Source organism: Beta vulgaris, chromosome 4, assembly GCF_026745355.1.
Source record: "Beta vulgaris subsp. vulgaris cultivar EL10 chromosome 4, EL10.2, whole genome shotgun sequence".
Classification (NCBI taxonomy): Eukaryota; Viridiplantae; Streptophyta; class Magnoliopsida; order Caryophyllales; family Amaranthaceae; genus Beta; species Beta vulgaris.
In genome coordinates, this window is record NC_079205.1 from 58,138,973 (window position 1) to 58,161,371 (window position 22,399).

At 36.1% G+C, this 22,399-nt stretch overlaps 2 protein-coding genes, 1 long non-coding RNA gene and 1 pseudogene across 19 annotated transcripts; 3 read left to right on the forward strand and 1 right to left on the reverse strand.

Moving 5' to 3' along the window:
• The first annotated feature begins 6,125 nt into the window (after window positions 1–6,125).
• LOC104890486 (putative pentatricopeptide repeat-containing protein At1g12700, mitochondrial) lies at window positions 6,126–14,493 on the forward strand. Of its 17 annotated transcripts, none has more exons than XM_057394434.1 (7): window positions 6,128–8,230; window positions 9,197–9,247; window positions 11,691–11,801; window positions 12,438–12,548; window positions 13,125–13,199; window positions 13,891–13,947; window positions 14,082–14,493. In XM_057394434.1, the coding sequence occupies exon 1, from the start codon at window positions 6,353–6,355 to the stop codon at window positions 8,228–8,230; it is 1,878 nt and encodes a 625-aa protein (XP_057250417.1). In that variant the 5' UTR covers window positions 6,128–6,352; the 3' UTR covers window positions 9,197–9,247; window positions 11,691–11,801; window positions 12,438–12,548; window positions 13,125–13,199; window positions 13,891–13,947; window positions 14,082–14,493. The 17 variants fall into 17 exon arrangements, 13 of the variants coding, with proteins under 13 accessions (XP_057250417.1, XP_057250423.1, XP_057250415.1 ...); XM_057394440.1 differs by having other exon boundaries at window positions 13,125–13,179; XR_007273626.2 differs by lacking the exon at window positions 13,125–13,199 and having other exon boundaries at window positions 6,126–6,425; window positions 9,116–9,247; window positions 11,694–11,801.
• Window positions 10,080–11,345, reverse strand: LOC130591302 (uncharacterized). The gene is made up of 2 exons (XR_008969128.1): window positions 10,871–11,345; window positions 10,080–10,244 (listed from the first exon to the last, which is right to left on the reverse strand). It is a non-coding gene; the product is annotated as an uncharacterized LOC130591302 (long non-coding RNA).
• Window positions 14,494–16,521: 2,028 nt separating the features above from the next.
• LOC130591303 (putative pentatricopeptide repeat-containing protein At1g12700, mitochondrial) lies at window positions 16,522–18,785 on the forward strand (annotated as a pseudogene).
• A 2,955-nt stretch (window positions 18,786–21,740) lies between these two features.
• Window positions 21,741–22,205, forward strand: LOC104890701 (pentatricopeptide repeat-containing protein At3g22470, mitochondrial). Its single transcript, XM_010676279.2, has one exon. It carries the CDS (start codon window positions 21,741–21,743, stop codon window positions 22,203–22,205), a length of 465 nt encoding a protein of 154 aa, XP_010674581.2.
• Window positions 22,206–22,399: the final 194 nt, after the last annotated feature.

The window sequence follows — 22,399 nt, forward strand, 5'->3', positions numbered from 1 at the left end:
TCTGGCAATGATTCCGCTGCTCTTCAACATTTTAAGTCATATCTTGGTACTTGTTTTCATATGAAGGATCTGGGGGTTCTGAAATATTTTTTGGGTCTTGAGGTTGCTCGTAGTAAAGCTGGCATGTTCTTGTGCCAACGAAAATATGCCCTAGACATTATTTCTGAATACGGCCTCCTTGGTTCGAAGCCTGCTGCCACGCCTCTTGAACAAAATCATCAGTTCGGTCGTGATGATGGACCGCTTCTGGATGATCCGGAACCTTACCGTCGGCTCATGGGTAGCTTAATATATCTTGTTGTGACTCGTCCTGATCTTACATATGCTGTTCATGTTCTTTCTCAGTTTTTACATGCTCCTACTCAGCGACATTTGGATGGCGCGCATCGCATTGTTCGATATTTGAAGGGGTGTCCAGGTCAGGGTATTCTTCTCAGCTCTGCTTGTGATCTATCTCTTCAAGGTTGGTGTGATTCTGACTGGGCTGCATGTCCAGTCACTCGTCAGTCTCTTACAGGATGGCTAGTGTTTCTTGGTTCTTCTCCTATATCTTGGAAGACTACGAAACAGCATACAGTTTCTCGCTCCTCTGCAGAAGCTGAATATCGATCTATGGCATCCGTTACTTGTGAGCTCAAATGGCTCAAGGGTCTTCTTCTTAGTCTTGGGGTTCACCATCCTAAGGCTATTCCTCTTTTTTGTGATAGTCAGTCCGCTCTTCACATTGCTCAAAATCCTGTCTTTCATGAGCGTACTAAACATATCGAGGTTGATTGTCATTTTGTACGTGATGCCATTCATGACGGTCTCATTGATCCATCGTACGTCCCCACTACTGATCAACTAGCGGATGTCTTCACCAAAGCCCTTGGGAAGAAGCAGTTCGAATTTCTCATTTCCAAGTTGGGCATTTGTGATTTACATGCTCCAACTTGGGGGGGGGGGGGAGTGTTAGAGTAATATTAGGAGATATAGTTTTAACGTTGATTTGTTTCCTAATATTAAGGGTTTCCTTATTAACTCTTGTATATATATTCTGATGGAATGAATGAGAAAGGTAAGCTTGACCTAATTATAACAAATAGTACTCCATATTGGAGAAGATTCGGACAAGAGGGGGGCAGATGGAGATTTCAGCATCTTAAATTTCACCAACTACTATTTAGTATTTATATAGATGTAGGAGTATTTCTTAAATCTACTCCCTCCGTTTCCTAAAGATTTTCCCACTTACTGTTCCTACAGATAACAAGGAAAATCAAGTTGTGTGGGGCATGGTATGAGTAAAGTAGGAGAGAGAAAGGGGTTAAGATAAATAAACAAATAAAAAGGGGTAAAGTAGGAGAGAAAAAGGGAGTAAAATTGAATTAATAATGTAAGGTGGACCATATGATAGTGACATGAGAGGGTAAATAGGGAAGTTTATTTTGCCAAATAAGGAATAAAGCAAAAGAGGGAAGATCTTTTGGAAACACCCTTAAACGGAAATAGGGAAGATCTTTAGGAAACGGAGGGAGTATCTACTAGTGTTTATCTAGAGCTACAATTGAAAAATACTATTTCTGTTTTAAATTAATTTACGCACTTTTTTTTGGTTTGTTTTTTAGTTTACACAGTGTTTTTTTTATAACATATCACATATACTTTCTCCTCTTTTTCGCCTATATTATCCACTTTTAAATATTTTTCCTTACTTTTTTTAAAGGTCTGTTCTCCCCAACTTATTTTCAGTTCAGTTATGTTCAGTTCAGCTCCATTCTTTTATACCCATTTTGTTAAATATTACTCCATCCGTCCCATAATATAGTTCACATTTCTATTTTGGGTGTCCCAAAATATAGTTCCCATTTTCATATTTAGATCATATTTTTTTTCGTAATTTTTCAAGAAAAACTGTATCCCGTCACTTATTTGCTTCTTGAACTTTGTTTTTTCCTTTGTTTATTCAATCAAAATGTTACAATTAATGCTGAACTGAACATAATTGAACTGTATCCCGTCATATTTAGATCATATTTGTTTTTTCCTTTGTTTATTCAACCCACATTTTTTAACCCATAAACCAATCAAATCGCGGAAAAACGGTTTATGATGCAATTTTGCGTGGTCCGATCCAATCATTATTTTTATTACTAAATATTATTATATTACTAAATTTAATTATTAAAATAGTAATATTAATTTACTTCTTAGATATTATTGTTATTACATAATCATCATCAAGTATTAATATAAATAATATAAAATAATAATTATTAAATATCATTATTATCATTTATTATTATTAATTTATGATTATTAATATTATTTATTTATAACTATCATTTAAAAATATCCAAAATATTATTATTATTATTCATTATTAATTATTCATTATTATTACTTATAATTATAATTATTATTTAATATTCATATTATTATTGTTTAAATATTATTTATATATTTATTACATTCAATTTAATTCCTTTCAGTTTAATTTAATTCAGTTCAATTCAATTCAGTTCAGCTGTTTTACGCCGAAGAGAACAAACCCTTAGTTTATCTCTCCACCTTTTTAATTTTTCTCTCATACTTTTGCATTTTCTCCTTGTTCTCCCTCAAAGTGGAGTGTGTAGAATAATTTGAAATGCAAGTAGTATAATTGAAAGATAAATCTTTCCTAATTAGTTAGGATATGTTTTCTACCTTGTCCTCGTTCTACCTAAGTTAGATTATAATTGAAATATATATAAATATCTCTTTGGGTTAATAATCATTCAAGCAATAATATTACCAAAGTCCACATGCCATCGCTTGCCAATCACCACCCTTCAATAACCGGCTCATTGTCGTGGTACCACGACTCCACGAGTGGGTGAGAATTCAATAAGTAATTGAAATAACATTGTTAAAAGAATTCCATGGATGATGATGCGTCTCCCATCACATTTTGATTGTATTCATTGTACTTATATAATTAGTTTTTTGACCAGGTACCCTTGAGGTTTCGTAATATTCACTAGGTACCCTTGTGTTTTTCAAAATTCACCAAGTACCCATGAGGTTTGGTAATAATTCCTGAAATACCCCTACCGTTAAGTTTCCGTCAACTTTGTTAGGTTTCCGTCCAAATCATTCATATTAACCCAGATTAACTCTAGTTAACCCTATTAAACTCTAATTAATCCAAATTAACTCTACTTAATCCTAAAACCCTAACTAACCCTAACCCCACCAGCCCCCCTCCCTACCCAGCCCCTCCCTCTCCCCCCCCACTCCGCCGCGTAGCCCCCCTCTTTCTCCCCCTTCGCCGCGCAGTCCCTCCCTCACCCCCTCGCAGCCCCCGAGCTGATTTTCCCTCCATTACCCTACCATGTTGAATTTCGCTCCCCTCTCCCCCACCCCATCGAGTTTCGCTTCCCTCCTCGTCGTTGCACGGTATTCAAAAACCAGAAGGTTAAAGAAATTAGACGGGGTGGGGGGGAGAAGATTCGATAGGGGTAGGTGGAGGGGAGGGGAAATCGGCTCGGTGGCTGCGAGGGGGTGGGGGAGGAGGAGGGAGAGGGGGGAAGGGAGCTGCGCAGCGGAGGGGGAGAGGGAGGGGGGATGCGTGGGTTCTACCAGGGAGGGGGAGGGGGGCTGCGTGGGTTCTACCAGGGAGGGGGAGAGGGGCCTGCGTGGCTGATGTAGGGGAGGGGGATTGGCTGCACGGCGAGTGGGGGGTAGGAGTGGCGTTGCGCGAGGGGTGGAGGTGGGGGCTGCTTGTAGGAGGGTGGGGGAGGGGTGGTGGAAGGGTTAGGGGTTAGTGTAGGATTAGAAGTTAGGGTTAATTAAGTTTGTTTAGGGTTGTATTTAACCATAAGATGATGGTAAGGTCACTACGTCTAATGATTTTTCACCATATGGGTACTTGGTGAATTTCGGAAAACGTGAGGGTAACAGGTGAATATTAAGAAACCTCAAGGGTACATGGTGAAAAAACCGCTTATATTATATTGGAAAAAAAAATTGTCTGTATGATTTTCCCCCCTTAACATTGATTTCTTGTTGGAAATACGGAAAGTAAATTAGTGGAGAAGGTAAAGAGTCATTGAATACTTGGAAGCACAATATGGAAAGTCATTGAAAACAGAAGAGGGTGAATTAATTGTCTGATTGCAGTTAATAATTTTTTTGTTCTTCAAATGTTTTTATTTTTAAATTTTGGACCCCTTCTTGCTCTGGGCCCTAGGCGGCCGCACTTTTAAACTACCCTCAAGTTTGGGCCTGCCCGTCGGGGCCCCGCATGATGGGCTATTAGTTCAGTGAGACTTGTGCGAGTTAATGAACAAGCTCCAAAGTCAGAGCTTTAAGATCAACATTTAATTTTCTTCAATTAATCCTCAAATATCAAGAATATTTTATTCACAAGGGCTATATATATAATATGTAAAAGAAAATGGATTTCTGGGTCGAGTTTGGATCGATCTTAATCTACCAAACTCATACCCAAATACGATCCATACTCAATAAGTCTCAAAATTTATAACCTTACCCCTTAAACAAATGGTCAGGTCCAACCGGGTCTGGGTCAAAGTCCTGGATCCATGTCTATCCTTAATTTGAACCTTCGTCCGTATCTTTCACTCAAAGTTGAGATTTTCTCCGCTGTCGTTGTATGGTATTTCTTGATATTTGATGATCTATTTTTGGTGTTTGAATTAAGGTGACTACTTGTTTGGTTGGGTGAGAAGCTAGAGATGTTCGACCGTAAAATTGACTTTGATGCCTGTTCAAATTATAAACCGCGTTTCATGGTTTGGGATTTGTTCTATTGCTAATTTTTTATACCCTATGCCACAAGAAATATATACTATCTCCATTTTTACACTTCGCTTTAGAGGATGGATAACCAATGCAAGGTACAAAAGTGCGGCAAATGCTCTAATCATTTAAATAAAAAAATTAGAGCATCCACCACCATGACATAAAAATTCGTTAATGGGGTAAAAACAAAATTCATACCCATCATGAACATGTTGCAAAATATATTTGATCATAGCAAACTAAAGGAATTGGTCACATGGTAAACAAAAAGTATATGTAATGAGAAAAGTGCACCCACCAAGTGGTGGAAAAATTTGTAACAAAATGTATTTGCCATACTAAAATGACTATATTCAAAAAAAAAAATCACAAAAACTTAAAAATACGAATGGTTATAACTTTTTGAGATCTAAAAAGACATATCTATTTTGCCACATTTTGACTTTTAAAAAAAAATTGATTTTGAAGTAAAAACTGATGAACCTAATTTTATGTTATGAGTGGGGATGATTTTGTAAATTTGGTGATGAGCGGCGGTATTTTTTAGAATTTTGCTAATTAGAGAAAAAGTTGTAGAGAGAGGGAGTGAATATTTTTTTTTTCTAATGACATAGATGCTTTTATGCTACTTTCTTAAATAATACTTCATCCGTTTAGAAATAGTTGTACCATTTCTATTTTCACGCATGTCGATGTATGATTTCAATCATTAATATCTTTAATTATCGATAAGTAAAAATTATAAAAAGTTTATTTAAAAAAAAATTTACATCGACACAAATCTAACAACATCCCACATGACTCGAGCATTACTATTTATCCCGTATTTACTAAAAATCGCCCGTATTCTCTTTCAAGATTTCCCTAAACCACCCCTATGTATACTCGCTCACTCTCCTGCTCTCACTCTCATTCTCACTTTCTCTCACCTCACCCCAACCACCACCCCGACCACCGTAGCAAACACCACCAACGAAACCACCACTACATCAGCGACCATCACCACCACCGCATCAACCACCACGACAGAGGCAACATCAACACTCATCGTGAGACCCACCCCACCGCCACCATCACAATACGCCGAAAAAAGCATGAGTTTTTGTTATTTTTCGCCGAAGAAGCCACCAGGCCCACCACTCCCGTTGTTAGTACGTAACATGTCGGAAAAATTTGCTTGGTTTCCTCCACCAATTTTTTTTTCGTTTCCTCCACCAAAGAAACGAACTGTTTTAGTAAATACATACGATTTTTAATAAAAATACGAATGATAAATAGCGATTGGAAAAAAAATGGTGCAACTTTTGCAAAAGTGATGAATATAAAAAAGAGATTTTGCTACCTCATCAAAAATAAACAGAGAATACAGCTTGTATTCTGCTTGAGTAGTAAAAAAGAAACTAATTTGAAAACTCGTTTATCCAAACTTCCAAAGTAAAATTATGCAAACGAAAATTATCGTGTGATTTGGCTTGTGAAATTTCTAAAGTTTCCATAAAACAATCTCCAAAAACTTCGCAATTCGACTTTCTATATATCTTATACAATCAGTGATTTTAGAAAAAAAATGAGGAGTAAAGTTGCTTCAATCACCAACATTGTTACTCAAAATTCGTCATCTGCTTACTTCAATGGTCGCGGTAATCTTCTTCATCTCTCTCCTCCATTCCTTTTTCCTTTGTCTCGTTTTCAATTTCTATACTTTCGATTTCGAGATTATTATAGTTATTGCGCAAAAGAGTATTCTGAAGTTGATGACCGTCAATTGTTCCTAGAATCTGTGAGACAGGAATGCAAATTAGGGTTTTGCAACATTAGTCGTCCCCTTTCTATGTTTGATGCTATGATATCTTTGAGTCCTCTTCCTTGTATAATTGATTTCAATCAGCTTTTAAGTGCAATGTGTAAAATTAAACCCCAACCCCCTTTCTCCACTGTTATTTCTCTCTTTAGGCAGCTTCAGCTGTCCGGCATCTCACCTGATCTTTATTCCCTCAACATCTGTGCCAATTGTTACTGCCGCTCTGGTCGTGTTGATTTCGGGTTTTCTGTTCTCGCCAAGCTGTTTAAGATGGGACATCAACCTGATATTGTCACTTTCAATACCTTAATTAATGGGCTTCTTTATTCTGATCTACTGGACGAAGCTGTTCAATTGCTCGATAAGACCATCAAGCTTGGCTTCCGACCTGACATCTTCACCTACGGGACTATGTTTAAAGGTCTCTGCAAACGAGGAAACAATGTTGGTGCTCTTAAGTTGCTTCGCACTATGGAATCCCATGGCCATTACCTGCCTGATGTTGTCATATATACTACCATCATTGACAGTCTCTGCAAAGACCAGGCTGTACCTCAAGCTGTCCAACTCTTTGAGGAGATGAAAACCAAGCGCATTTCTCCAAATGTATTCACTTATAATACGTTAATTCGTGGTATGTGCACTGTGGGGAAGTGGAAAGATGCTCAAGATATGTTGACTCAGATGTTGGACAACAACATAGCGGCTGATGTGGAGATCTACAACATGTTGATTGACATGTATTGTAAGGAAGGGATGGTTGCTGAAGCAAGGGCTATATTTGATTCCATGATTGACACTGGTGAGGTTCCAAATATCATCACTTACAGTGCTTTAATAGATGGATATTGCTTATGTGGTGAGATGGAAGAGGCTGAAAAGGTAATGGATTTGATGGTAAAACATGACTGCAAACCTGATGTGGTTACTCTTAACAGCTTAATGAATGGATATTCAAAGGCTAAAAAGGCTGACAAAGCTCTGCATCTTTTCCAAGAAATGCCACATAAAGGACTAACCCCAGACGTTATCTCCTATTGCACCCTAATTGATGCTCTGTGCAAGGACAATCAAGTACATTTTGCACGCAAGCTCTTTAAAGATATGGAATCTCATGGCTTAAAACCAGATGTAGTCACTTATAATTCGTTGATTCATGGTCTATGTCAAAATGCACTGATTGACGAGGCATTACACATGTTTAATCACATGAAGAGCAGTGGTGTGCTACCCGATACTTTCACGTACACTATCTTTATTGATGGCTTGTGTGAAGCTGGCCGACTTGAAGAGGCTGTGAATATCTTCTCCTTTCTTGTAGCTAAGGAGTTACCCTTAAATGTGCATACGTACAATGTAATGATCAAAGGATTTTGTAAGAAAGGGCTACTAACTGATGCTAACGAGCTAGTAAAGAAAATGGAAGATGATGGATGTCCTCCAGATGGGTGCACCTACAATACAATTATCAGGGGATTCCTTCATGGTCATGATGTGAAGAAGGCGTTGGAGCTTGTCAGCATTATGACCAGCAAAGGTTTTGCAGCTGACACTCAGACTACTTCGTTTTTCTTTTACTTACTCAATGATCCTAGAATTAGCGAAGAAAACAAGACCTTGCTTCAAAAATTCTTCGAATTATGAGTAAGTACTTTGTAGATGCAGAAGTTAATATATTTAGTCTTACCTATCATCTATCATTATCATTTTACTGAGTGAAGTCTGTTTATGAAGGCAGAGATCTTCATCTTGATGCCTTGAATTCCTTCCCTATGCTTGCCTCTCTTGAAATGCACAATTTATATACTTCCTAAATTTATAGGCATGTAAAAGTGAAATGGTTTCAATTTTACGAGCACACATGATTGTGAAGCTTTTGTACTAGGAGTCAAATCCAACTTTTATAGCTAGTGAGTGTTGATGTACCTTGGTAGAGTATATAACTGCATTTTTTTCTACACCAGGTTCCAAATTTATGTACGAGAATAATCTCAGATTATATGCTATATTCTTGATTGCTTTTCTTCAATCTGCGCGTCATAACAAGGAGGCAAGGTGTTTGATTATTTTGTAATGGTGTGCCGTAGGATAGTCTGGTTCGTGGATTGGGATAAGATAAGATCGACATATGTGAAAATGAAAACAGTAGTCCTCTACTTCTCTATGCTATGATTTTTTTTTTATTGAGCCGGGTATACTGATATAACTTTTATTAAACTTGAATTGATCAACACCATAAACTTATTTTTCTTGATTTGAATATTTTGCGTTGAATTTGGGTTTGATATTATGTTTTTGGATCTTCTATTCTCCTATCAAATTTTCAGTTCTTGAAACCTTCATTTATTTATGAAATTTAATTTGTGGTGATTCTCTATTGTTTAGTACTAAAAGATTGTTATGTCTAATAATTGTTCAATTTATATTTTATTTTAGTGACCTATAATATGTTTGTGATACAAGAATGTTCAAGTGCATGCCTGCACGGACCTATGATCCCTCTTATATTGGCAATTACTCTTTTTTCAGATTGGTTCTAGCTGGCAATGCCTTTGTGTATCTTACTCTGTCTTTTGTAGTTCAACTCACTTTGGCTCGATTGTTCTGTAGGTCGTTTTGTGTGAAGTCTTTCAGATTTTTATGATGTGAAGAAAGTTGAGGGTAAATTTCCGCTTTTATTCTGCTTGAACTTGTTTGGTTAATCTGTGCTTTCAAAAGCGCCCACTCATATATAATCAGCAGACATGGTTTTGCATGTTGACCGGTGTGCAAACGCTTCTGTGTTATCTGCATTTGTATGTAGTTACTTTTATCTGACAAAATCTGCTCTATTGATTTTGTTTCTTTACTTGTATTCTTGAGAGGAATTTTAGGCGTATTCATTGGCTGGTTGTTTTGTTAAGAATTTGTACAATGGCTATCGTTCTTGATTGTAGTTGGGGTTTTGCTAAGTTGTGGCGTGATTTACATGCCACCCCCTTTTCATTCCATTTGTGGGAATTTGATGATCTATTAGTCGTTTAGCGTATAAAGGAGGACATTAAAACCTTGATATAGTTTGTTTAGAAGCCAAAACAACATTAATCAGAAACACCAAAGTATTTGATGGAAATTTATATTCAATGGTTTGCTGCAGCTAATTGTCTACACAAAGGAACTAAATGCTATCATGTTTATCTATCCTCCATTAGTAGGTACCTAGAATCCTTTTTTGCGAATGTGGATGTTTCTGTTACAATATGAAAATTGGAGTGTTATGTCATGGAAGAGGCCCCTTTCTTATCCCATACATCGAAGTGTTTTTTGAGTCCTAGGATGAGACTTGTTGTTCTGAACTTTCAGATACGAGCAATTTATATGATAGATGAAATTCTCGGTAAATGGTTTGTGATTGTATTTTATGCAATCTCGCTGTATAGGCATGTGAGAGATCAAAGATGCACTTGAAACTCTTATATTATCTAGTATTTCCACATTTCCAACAGAAATCTAGCTTCATATTCAGTAGGATTAGAAGACAAAACTCTGCAGATTAGGAAGAAAAACATACAGCTTCTATTTGAAAAAGGCTATCAAGAATTAAACCTTGTGATCCAGAAATAAGCTCAAAGGCATTCATTGTGGCAGGCTTCTCCTATTGTTCGGTAACAAGAGTTTCCTGATGAATACAAATAAGAAAACTACTCAAAATACAATAAAACTGCCTCCGGACAATAATAATGTCACTTTGGTACTTTAGGCTGTCAATCTCAAAAGAAAATATTAGTCTGCTTGATGCTTATTGTACATCTTTCCCTAACATAATGGTTATGATATATAGTTGCTCTACCTAGGAACAATAGTCATTCTTACTATGTCATGATGTCTGAAACCAGGAATAGCGGTTTCCTATTAGATAACTCTGCATTCTCTTAACCTGACTTTAGCTAATTGATTATATCTAGAACCTATTTTAACTTATTGGATCCTATATGAACTTCATTTACTTTGAAACTTTTCTATAAGGTGAAGAAAAGTGACAGTGAATTTCTTTATTAAAACCCAGAACAATATCTCACCTCTGAGCTGTTTAAAGCAGCATCCATGACATCTAGATTCACATCCCCTTCCTCAGCAAAACTTGGTGGATAATAATCCTTTTTGAACCATTCATCTTGCAAGACTTCTACTATTGTGACTCTCTATAAAATAGGTACTGTTCTCATAAAAAAGAACCAAGAATGACAATATGATGGGGATGAAAAGCAAAGGAAGCACAAGAACCATATATTAAACAAAACTTACATTAAGTGGATTAGGATCAAGAATTCGTTTAATCAACTTGTTAGCACCAGATGAGAGCCAACAAGGAGATGCAATGGTAGCATTTTGGATCTGCAGAAGAAAAGCAATTGGTTATTTGTCAATAGAAGTGTATAGGGATGGGCTATTTGGTGAATCTAATTATCAATCATTATTCTCTATTTACATTAGTGGTTCCTCTTTCCTTGTGAAATTCTTGCTTGAATTGTGCTTTCCCGTTTCAGGTTGTTTGAATTTAACTTTTCATTCTGGTATCACGTTTGCTCAGGTTGCTTATATTGTGCTTATTGCCATAGTTGCTTAAGTTGTTTAATGTATGATGTGAAATTAATTTTAATGGTTATTTTGTGCTCTAGATTTTATCTCCAATTCAAATATTCAACTTCCAATTTAATTGTGGTGTGAAGTGGATTGAGATAATAGAGAATAAGTCAATGAGCACTCCTGACCAATGTAAATCGATAAGTTTCTGTGTTTACCCTAATATACAAAATCTTTTCCACTGTATGCACTTAGCTTGGTAAATGAAAACTTGAGGCTGAGAATTGAGAATAACTTATGATGGTTGTCTCTCAAAAGGTGTTCTCTAAATGGTTGTTAGTCTTCTTTGATACTTGTCCTGTTGATCACGTAATTGTAATTCATCAGGAGTGTAGTAATTTTATCCCTCTACCAAGTACCACTCGCTTTATCATCTAGTGCTCTGTCTAATTTTCCTTTTTGTGCTGTCGTTCTTTTCTGTTTATATACTTCCCTCTCATTTACTCAAATTCTTAAAACCATTTTTGTTGTACGCATGTAGTAGGTGGTGCACCTGTCCCCCGTCAATCGCCACGGTATATTGGTAATAAGAAAACAGGTGGTACTGCTCGCTTGTTATCCTGCTCTTTTGGAGCTATAGAAATCTTCACAGGTTTTTTTTTTCTTTGTAGTTGTTTAAATTCAATTCAGTCTTGAAAATCCCAAATTTCTTTGCTAATAGTTTTATTTTCTTTTAGATATATGTATATATATATATGTACATATATATATATATATATAATGTGTGTGTGTGTGTGATGTTGTTGACTAATAGTTTAGAAAAAGGAAATGAAGTATGAATTTGAAATGATTTTAACATTGAGCATCATTCATTTTGCTTGAGATTTAGGAGAACTTGCAACTTGGAGGTTATTCCATGACAAATTAGAATAATATAAGCTTCCTGGACATTTAGATAGTTTGATAAACGGTTGTTTAGGGGAGTTTGTAGGAAAAGGTAGAATCCTTTCTATGGGTTTAACTTTTTATTTTTATTTTATGCTTTGTGGTTCCCTCTTGTGTCTTTAGAGTTGCTATGTGAACACCTTGTTAACATGCTCTTATACTAATGAGGCACAAGAGTTAGATGTAGTAGGAAGTGGCTGGAAGTGTAAGGTTGTTGTGGTACACATATCTTTCTCTACATACTTTGTGAGTTCTACATATGTATTTTTTTTTAAGAGATGAATTATATCATAGAAATAGAAGAAGTTCTCTATTTATCTTTCTTGAATTTCTGTCTTTTTAGGCAGACATAGAGCAAGGTAGTATTGGAAGAGGAAGAGAGAAGCAGCCAAGAGGAAGAGAGCACCAGTGGGCGCAGTGGCAACACAAAAATGGGTTTTCATCCAATACAATGGTGATTTTACATCATAATCTCCCTCATCTATATAAATCATGGCCTCAAAAAATATTACATGTGTTTTTTTTTTTTGTTTTAATTCTATTACTTCTATTACTTGCTACAATCTTTCTGTTGTCATTTGCTACTTTTGGATTGATGTTGATATTGTTTATCTTTAATGGGTTTTGTGTAAATTCATTGTTTTTAATTCACAATGACCTGTTGTGAACATCTAGATGTATCTTTCTTCTTTCTATTTTGGTAGGGAGGGGGTTATCTTGATGCGGAATCAATAATTTTGGTAGGTGATCAATGATTTTGAGTTTTTTACACCTCAACCCAGAACATTTTTACTGGGAAGGCTCATAGGCCTGTGACAAGGGAAAATATACTTCTAGATACTTGTGAATTACAATATCTGCTCTAATGAGGTGAAGGAAATTGCCTTCCTGAAAAAAAATATTCCAAGGTCAAATCATTGGTGATTGCCCTAGGCTAATTCTTGAGCAGGATTCTACACTATATATCCATTTGCGATAGTTGTTTCTTTGTGTTAGCTTACAAATAACATGTGAACTTCGGCCCCTGCAGCCACATATCGGCTTTGGATTAAGATTGTTAGGCGCAGATGCGATGTTGATTCCAGGTCTGTATAGATTTGTTCAGGTTTGTTATTGACCTTTCAGCCTCTTTTTTTTACACCTACCTTTATCCATCTCATTCTGCTATGGATTAAGTAATTGTTTTCTCCTTTAATCGCTTGCGAGTTTGGGAAATGATCAAATGCGCACTGTTCTACCAGGCTAATCAAACATTATAGACTTAGCATGACTGGTATGTCCTTGAAGAAAGGGCAGTTTGAGCATAAGAAGACGTGCTTTGTTGGGTGTTAGTATGCAAACCAGACAAAACTAGTTATATTGTAATTTGAGCATAAGAACACGTTCTTTGTTGGCCTAGACTTATGGTAGTGATTCAAGACCTTATTTCTTCCCCTCCTGATTCTAATTAAGATTCAGTGCTTCCGTAATTCCAGAGACATTGTACCATTGAAATGGCATAATGCCAATTCAATGAACTTCTAGAACTTTGGTGTCTCTACTCTCTATCGGTTTCCACTTACAAGTTACAACTTCATGCTACTGGAAGCACATTTAATTGTCGTTTTTATTTTCACAATGCATTGTTAGGTAGAAAATCAATGTCCTTGTGCTCAATGTCACTTAAATTGGAAAGAATGATTCTTCTCCTTATGCTACTTATTTCTATTCCTTTGTTATCCAAATAATCCTATAATAATATCACGATAGTTTTTCTTTTACCTTTCTATTTTAACCTCTGTATGTATTGCATGCAGGAATCAGTTAAAGGTTAACAAACATGTACTTATGACTTAAGAAGCGGATCCTGGGAAGTAAGTGACTTGGTCTCTTTACAAGTGTTTTTTTTTTCTGTATCTTAAATCTTAATACAACTAGATGATTGTGAAGTTCTCATCCATAACTTTAGTATAAATAAACCTGTGTCTGTGTGCTCCAACTTTGATAGGGCTAGGAAGAAACCTGTTGGGATTTTACATGTCAAGGTTGTGAAAGCGATGAATCGATAAACGAAGGATTTTCTTGGAGCTGCCGACCCATATGTCAAGATGAAACTTACAGAGGACAAGCTTTCTTCGAAGAAAACTACTGTCATATTTGAAAATCTAAATCAGGAATGGAATCAAGAATTCACTTTGTCAAAAATCCACTTGACTTGAACATTGATTTTTTTTGCATTTCTGTTATCAAGTACAATTCTAAGCGGTCAGTCTTCACCGAGGGCTGCCCAATTAATTACTTAGATATATCAAGTAAAATATGTCTCAAAATTTGATTTGATGATTGTATGTTAAACATATATGACTGTATGAATTAGGCAAGTATGTCTATATGTCATTTATAATTGTGTTAATTACTTAGCCGCTGCCTCCTATTTTTTCTCTCTAAAATCCTTGCCTTCTATACCCCTTTTTCATCGGTTAGGAGCTGTTATGGATGTTTTCATTCATGGTAAGCTTCTTTTCCCTTTTATTTTCAGTTTTTAGTTTCTTTTCTTGTTTTTTGAATAAATTAGTATCTTTTTATGAGATTTTTTTTGTCTCTGTTATGGAGATGCTCTTTTCTCTTATGAGAGTTGTGAGTATGTTTTTTTTTTTTTTTTAGGTATGAAAAATTATTCTCATGGTTGAAGTTCAAGACTCAACATGATGGTATTGGAATAAAATATATCATATCACTTAGATTAATAAAAATTTGTATCCATTGACACACTTTTTACTGAAAACAACTATGATTAGATATATATGCACTTTTGAAATTTTCAATTATGGGAAAAATTATAAATTTATACAAGTATATTAGAAAGCGTTCCAATCAAAGGAACAGTGCCACATGATTAAGCTTCTAATACAAAAATATTAACAATGTGTAGCTATTAGGTTCAAATAAGTGACCTCTGAAATGAAATGTGAGAGTTTAATTATCAATACACTACAATTTCAAAGTTTAATGTTTCAAGTAAAACATAATAAAGTCTTACTCCCTCCGTTTCATATTAATCTACACACTTTGACATTTTACACTATTCACAAATTACACTTTGACTCTCGTTTGTGATTTATACGTAAATAAAAACATAGTCATGTGGGATCTTGTTAGATTCGTCTTTGTATGTAATTTATTAATACGTACTTTTTATAATTTTTACAAATACAAAACTAAAGATATATGTTTTCAAAGTTTTACATTGACATGCGTGAAAAGTGTAAGTGTGTAGATTAAAATGAAACGGAGGGAGTATAATTTTATGTAGCTATAAGGATATAGACAATGTTTTTGATTACTAAAACTTTTATCAAGGTGATAACATTTTCTTATCCCAATTTTATTGAAATTGTTATTTTTATCTCCAACACCTTAGATTTTTTTTTTCAAAATAACTTACCATGCCATAATGTTTATTTTTCAATTTTGCACTAGACAGAAAATCACAAAAAGCTAATAAAATGAAGGATTTTTTTTTATTTTTTCCACCTTTTAAAATCCCAATTTTCAAGATAACAACCTTATAAGTTCATTTTTTTAAAAAATAACCACCTTATATAACCTCAATTTCTTTAAATATATAACAATTGACAGATGTCGTCCAACAAATCGATCTTAAAGAAGGGTTAGGACTTTATAAACAATCTAATGAATAAAGGTGGAGGTGATTGAATCATTCTTAAACCCTTTTTGAGGATAATTTTCTTGACGGAATTTGTTAATTGGTAGGTATTTACAAAGATTTAGGTCATATAAGGTAATTATTTTTTTAAAATTAAACATATAAGATGGTTATTTTGAAAAACTTGATTTTATAAGATGGTTTCCGTCAAAAAATCCTAAAATTAATTATGAAAGTTAGGAATAATACTCCCTCCGTCCCAAAATATATTTCCCATTTCCATTTTGGGTGTCCCAAAATATAGTTTCCATTTCCATATTTAGTTCCACATTTTTCCGTAATTTTTCTAGAAAAATCGTGTCCCATCATTTCTTTGCTTCTTGAATTTGGTTTTTTTCCTTTTTTGTTCAACCAAAATATTACAATTAATGCTCTTTCACCAATTATTCTCCATTCTTTCTCCTAAAATCATCTTTTCCCATACAATATTTATTTAAATAAACAAATTTTTTTTATTATCTCACTTAGATTCTACTTGCATAAATTACCGTGAAAAAAGAGAAATGAGAACTATATTTTGGGACGGAGGAAGTATTATATATTGAATAAATGTAACCGGCCTCAGATCTCTCCCGAGCTAAAATACTACTCCGGTACTCCCTACCTAATTAAATTAAGCAACTTTGGGGTTACTTGATTAAATTGAATAAATGTAGTTACTTAATTAAATTATGGATATTCAATCATTTAATCTTCAATACGAAAATACCATTTCATTTTGGGGTTTTCACCCAATGGTATGGACTTTGGTGAGAGAAAGAAATAAAGAATACTCTTACTTACTTTTACTTGATCCCAGTTCACGATTTCTGTTCTGTGTGTTAAGTGGAGAAGGAGATAGTTGGTGTGTTAATGGAAAAACTCCAAAAATTACCAGAAGAATTTGTTTGAAAAGTAGCGAGTATTATTTCTTATAGAATCACCTGATAGTTGCTCTGTTTAAAACTTAAATGAAGATGATTTGGAGAGATATGTTGTTGTTGAGGAGTAAAACTGCTGCAATTCCACTTGTTCATTCTTCTGGTATTCTTCTTCCTTTCTTTTCTTCCAATTTCAGTTTCCATTTTCAGTTTCTATTTTCTCGTCGAAATTACACGAATGGTGCAACAAATCATCATCTTCATTTTCATGTTGATGACCGTCAATTGTTTCTAAAATCTGTGAGACATGAATGCAAATTAGGGTTTCACAAGATTAATCATCCCCTTTCTCTCTTTGATGCTATGATATCTTTGAGTCCTCTTCCTTCTCTTGGGGATTTCTGTATGCTTTTAAGTGCAATGTGTAAGATGAAACCCCACCCCCCTTTCTCCACTGTTATCTCTCTCTTTAGGCAGCTTCAGCTGTCCGGCATCTCACCCAATCTTTATTCCCTGTCCATCCTTGCCAATTGTTTACTGCCGCTCTGGTCGTGTTGATTTCGGGTTTTCTGTTCTCGCCAAGCTGTTTAAGTTTGGCCATCAACCCAATATTGTCACTTTCAATACCTTAATTAATGGGCTTATTCATTCTGATCGACTGGATGAAGCTGTTCAATTGCTTGATAAGACCATCAAGCTTGGCTTCCAACCTAACATCTTGACCTACGGGACTATGTTTAAAGGTCTCTGCAAACGAGGAAACAATGTTGGTGCTCTCAAGTTGCTTAGGACTATGGAATCTCATGGCCATTACTTGCCTAATGTTGTCATATATAATACCATCATTGATAGTCTCTGCAAAGACCAGGCTGTACCTCAAGCTGTCCAACTCTTTGAGGAGATGAAAACCAAGCGCATTTCTCCAGATGTATTCACTTATCATTCTCTAATTCGAGGTATGTGCACTGTGGGGAAGTGGAAAGATGCTGAAGACATGTTGACTCAGATGTTGGACAGCAATATAGCTGCTAATGTGGAGACATACAACATGTTGATTGACATGTATTGTAAAGAGGGAATGGTTGCTGAAGCAAGGACTACTTTTGAATATATGATTCACAATGGTCAAGTTCCAAATATAATCACTTACAATGCTTTAATAGATGGATATTGCTTACGCGGTGAGATGGAAGAGGCAGAAAAGGTAATGGATTTGATGGCAAAACATGACTGCAGACCTGATGTTGTTACTTTCAACAGCTTAATCAATGGATATTCAAAGGCTAAAAAGGTTGACAAAGCTGTGCATCTTTTCAAGGAAATGCCACATAAAGGACTTACACCTGATGTTGTCACATATAACATTCTAATTGATGCCCTCTGCAAGGACAATCAATTACATTTTGCACGCGAGCTCTTTAAAGATATGGAATCTCATGGCTTAAAACCAAATGTAGTCACTTATTCTTCATTGATTGACGGCCTATGTCAAGACGGACTAATTGACGAGGCAATACACTTGTTTAAACACGTGAAGCATAGTTGTGTGCTCCCTAATATCATCACGTACAATATTCTAATTGATGGCTTGTGTGAAGCTGGGCAACTTGAAGAGGCTGTGAATATCTTCTCCTTTCTTGTAGCTAAAGGGTTACCTCTAAATGTGCATACCTACACTGCAATGATCAAAGGATTTTGTAAGAAAGGGCTACTAACTGATGCTCAAGAGGTAGTAAAGAAAATGGTAGATGATGGATGTCCTCCAGATGAGTGCACCTACAATACAATTATTAGGGGATTCCTTCATGGTAATGATCTTAGCAAGGCTTTGGAGCTTGTCAGCGTTATGACCAGCAAAAGATTTGCAGCTGACGCTAAGACTACATCGTTATTTGCTTACTTACTCATTGATCCCAGAGTTAGTGAAGAAAACAAGGCCTTGCTTCAAAAGTTCTTTGAGAAATGAGTAAGTACTTAATATATGCAGAAGTTAATCTTGTTAGTCATTCCTATCGTTATCTCTTCTCTGAGTGAAGTCTGTTTAGATTTAATTTTGATTGTTTGCTTTTGATTCCTACACTACGCCTCTTGAAATGTACAATTAATGGATTTTTTGAATCTATAAGCATGTAAAAATGTGCAACCTTTTCTCGTTTACAAACCACTAACTTTCTAGAACTACTGGGGCCTTCATTTGTTGCTTATGTGATCTGATAGTTAATATAAGTTTGGTGAATAATTACTTTGTCTCAAGGGAGGAGACAATTAGATTATCCCAAATTATGTAGCAATGATTGCTGTCATTATGTGCCACCAACGATTAATTTTATTTTTAGAATATGTATATGTATATAGATCTTTTCCAGCTTCCATTTTGAAAAGCTGAATCCCCGCACTTGTACACAAAGAGTAACTTGGTTGTGCGTCTAGCTCAAAGATATCTTTGCAGGTTTCACTTAGTTGATTAAGTTGGGATTATCTAAATTTTTACATTTATAGAGGGGTTTTGTGTCAATAAGTGCTCCATATTAGTGTGTTGCATACCCGTGTGTTTCTTTCCTTCCCCTTATTTGTTTGGAAAGAGAATAAAAGTTGCTTGACCATAATACTCTTTTCCCCCACTCTATTAGCTATTGAGTAGGAAAACATTAATGTTGCCAAGATGTTAGGGCATGGCTTCCAGAGTACCAGTATGACAACAAGAACCAGTTTGGCATTTCCCTGCTTGCGAGAGCATTGCGTTATGTCAATCAAAGGAAAATCAATCTTGAATTGAGTTTTCCTCTGAAAATAGTTTCATGAAAAAAAAAATATCATTAAATTTTTTTCCGTCCGACCAAACACATCTATACAAAGGTTCATCTTCTTTTCCTTTTTATTTAAGTCTGTTTTTAGGCTCATAGAATTGGACATTTAACACGTATATTGAGATGGATATTAAATTTTAGATATGCTGTTTGTTTTTGGTGGTGGGGTGATGAAGATAGTGCTTCATAACTTTGGCTGTTTAAGTTTTTAATAACTTTGGTGGTGGGGTGACAAAGAGAGTGGTCTAAATCGATTGGGGGTCGTATCACTCTTATTAAGGCTTCTCTTTCAAGCCTCCCTCTCTATTTTATGTTCCTATTCCCCCATCCCAAAAGAGGTAAAAATTGTCAAGATCCAAAGGCAATTTTTATCATTAGTATCTTGGAGCATCTTGGAACAACTGAAACTGCTTGATGGACTCAATATTGGAAACCTTTAAAGGAAGAATCTGGCCCTACTTTTTCGATGGATGTGGCGCTTTTTTAGTGATCCTCAATTACTATGGCAGCAGGTAATCAGATCTAAGTATCATTATGGGCCCACTCTCACCCTTGCTGATCTCGATATCCCCAGGCAAGGGGGCCCTTGGAAAGCCATTTGCTCCACAATCCTTCAACACCCCACTGCAAAAATGCTGGTAAAGTCAAAATCTCGAATGAAAGTGGGAAACGGATCTAATACCTTATTTTGGTACCATGTTTGGGTGGCGAGCTTCGTCTAAAGATTATATGCCCTCGCCTCTACCGTCTATCACCATCTCAAAATGCCACTATACCATCCTTTGGATTTTGCGACGGTTACCATTGGAGATGGAGTTTATCTTGGACTAGATTTCTTCGCTCTCGCGACAAGGAAGAGGAACAATCTATCATATCCATCCTTAACCGAGTTGTCCTCACTCCGGAAAGAATGGATTCTCTCATTTGGACTCCACACAAATCTGGAGAATTAGTTAAATCATTCAACATGGAACTAGCAAAACAATCAATTGGGCCTGGTGGTGTTGTGAATGTCAAAGGGCTATGGCGCGGTCTTGTTCCTCACCGCATTGAATTCTTTACATGGTTCGCTATCCTGGGTAAAATTAACACCAAGCAAAAACTGTTCTCATTGGGAATCATTCCATAATCGGATAGTTTCTGTGTTCTTTGTAATCAATGCGTCGAAGATCATGATCATCTTCTACTCCAATGCCGATTCTCCTGTGAATTATGGACATGGTGGCTTATGATTTGGGATCTAAAATCCGCACTCCCTGCTACATTGTCTGATTCTTACACCCAATGGCTTCCTCCTTCCCATGGTGCCTTTTTTTAAAAACTTTGGGCAGCCAGTGTTTTCATAATCACTTGGACAATTTGGAAGGAAAAGAACTGAGAATCTTTGAAAACAAGTCCTCTTCGCTACCGCAATTGCAAGAATTGGTGCTACTAAGAATGTCTTGGTGGATTAAAGGGTGGGGAGATCCTTTCCCATACTCCATTCAAGATATATTAAGTAATCCAACCTGTCTCCTATGGTCCCACCTCTGCCGACTTTATGGTTTCCACCTCCCATCAATTACATGAAATGGAACGTGGATGCATCATCTCACCCCTCCTTCCATCACGCTGCAATCGGGGGCGTGTTAAGAGATCATCAAGGAAACTTTGTGTGTTTTTTCATCCCCAATACGAGCCATGGTAATCAATTCGGCAGAGGTCTTTGCCATTCATAGGGCCATGAAGATCACGCTAAGTTATAATCGCTTTGAAAGCTCTCATTTTATAGTTGAATCCGATTCAAAAAATGCAGTAAGATGGTGCTTGGATGAAAGCAGTGGCACATGGAATCTCAACTTCATTCTGAATTTCATCAGGAATACTTCTCAGGTTGGCCCAACACTTTAGCACCACCCATAAGAGAAGAGAATCAAACGTTGTAGCAGACACACTTGCTAAACAAGGTCTGATGAGATCAGAGGAATTTGTTGCCTGGCTATAACATATCTCATTGCAAGCTTTGCGAAGTTTCACCCGAGTCACATGGCCTGCTAGTAGCCTCGTACTCCATCTAATTTCTTGCTGTATTGTCAGTTTTTGTTTATTGGATCATATGGGTGAGGGAGATGTTGTAACTTCCATTTCAATTTTTTGGGTTTTGCTTCCTATAGCTTATATCCTGGTGTAAATTGGAAATTTAATTGGATGGAGATTGCGGATGTCCTCCTTGTAGGGTGTGAATTCACTATAAAAGTTCTCCTCATGAAGGCGATACCATACTCTGGGCAGAAATGCCACATAAAGGACTCTATCCTGACGTTGTCACATATAACACTCTAATTGATGCCCTCTGCAAGGACAATCAAGTACAATTTGCACGTGAGCTCTTTAAAGAAATGGAATCTAAGGGCTTAAAACCAAATGTAGTCACTTATGATTCATTGAATCATGGTCTATGTCAAAACGCACTGATTGATGAGGCAATACACATGTTTAATGACATGAAGAACAGTGCTGTGCTCCCTAGTATTTTCACATACACTATCCTTATGGATGGCTTGTGTGAAGTTGGCCGACTTGAAGAAGCTGTAAGTATCTTCTCTTTTCTGGTAGCTAAGGGATTACCTCTAGATGTGCATACCTACACTCTAATGATTAAAGGATTTTGTAAGAAAGGGCTGCTGACTGATGCTAATGAGCTAGTAAAGAAAATGGAAGATGATGGATGTCCTCTGTACCTACAATACAATTATTAGGGGGATTCTTTCATGGTAATGATCTCAGCAAGGCTTTGGAGCTTGTCAACATTATGACCAGCAAAGGGTTTGCAGCTGATGCTCAAACTACTTCGTTTATTGCTGACTTATTCATTGAATTTCAAGGTCACTGAAGAAAATAAGGTCTTGCTTCAAAAGTTTTTTTGACATCTGATCACATGGTACACTGCATG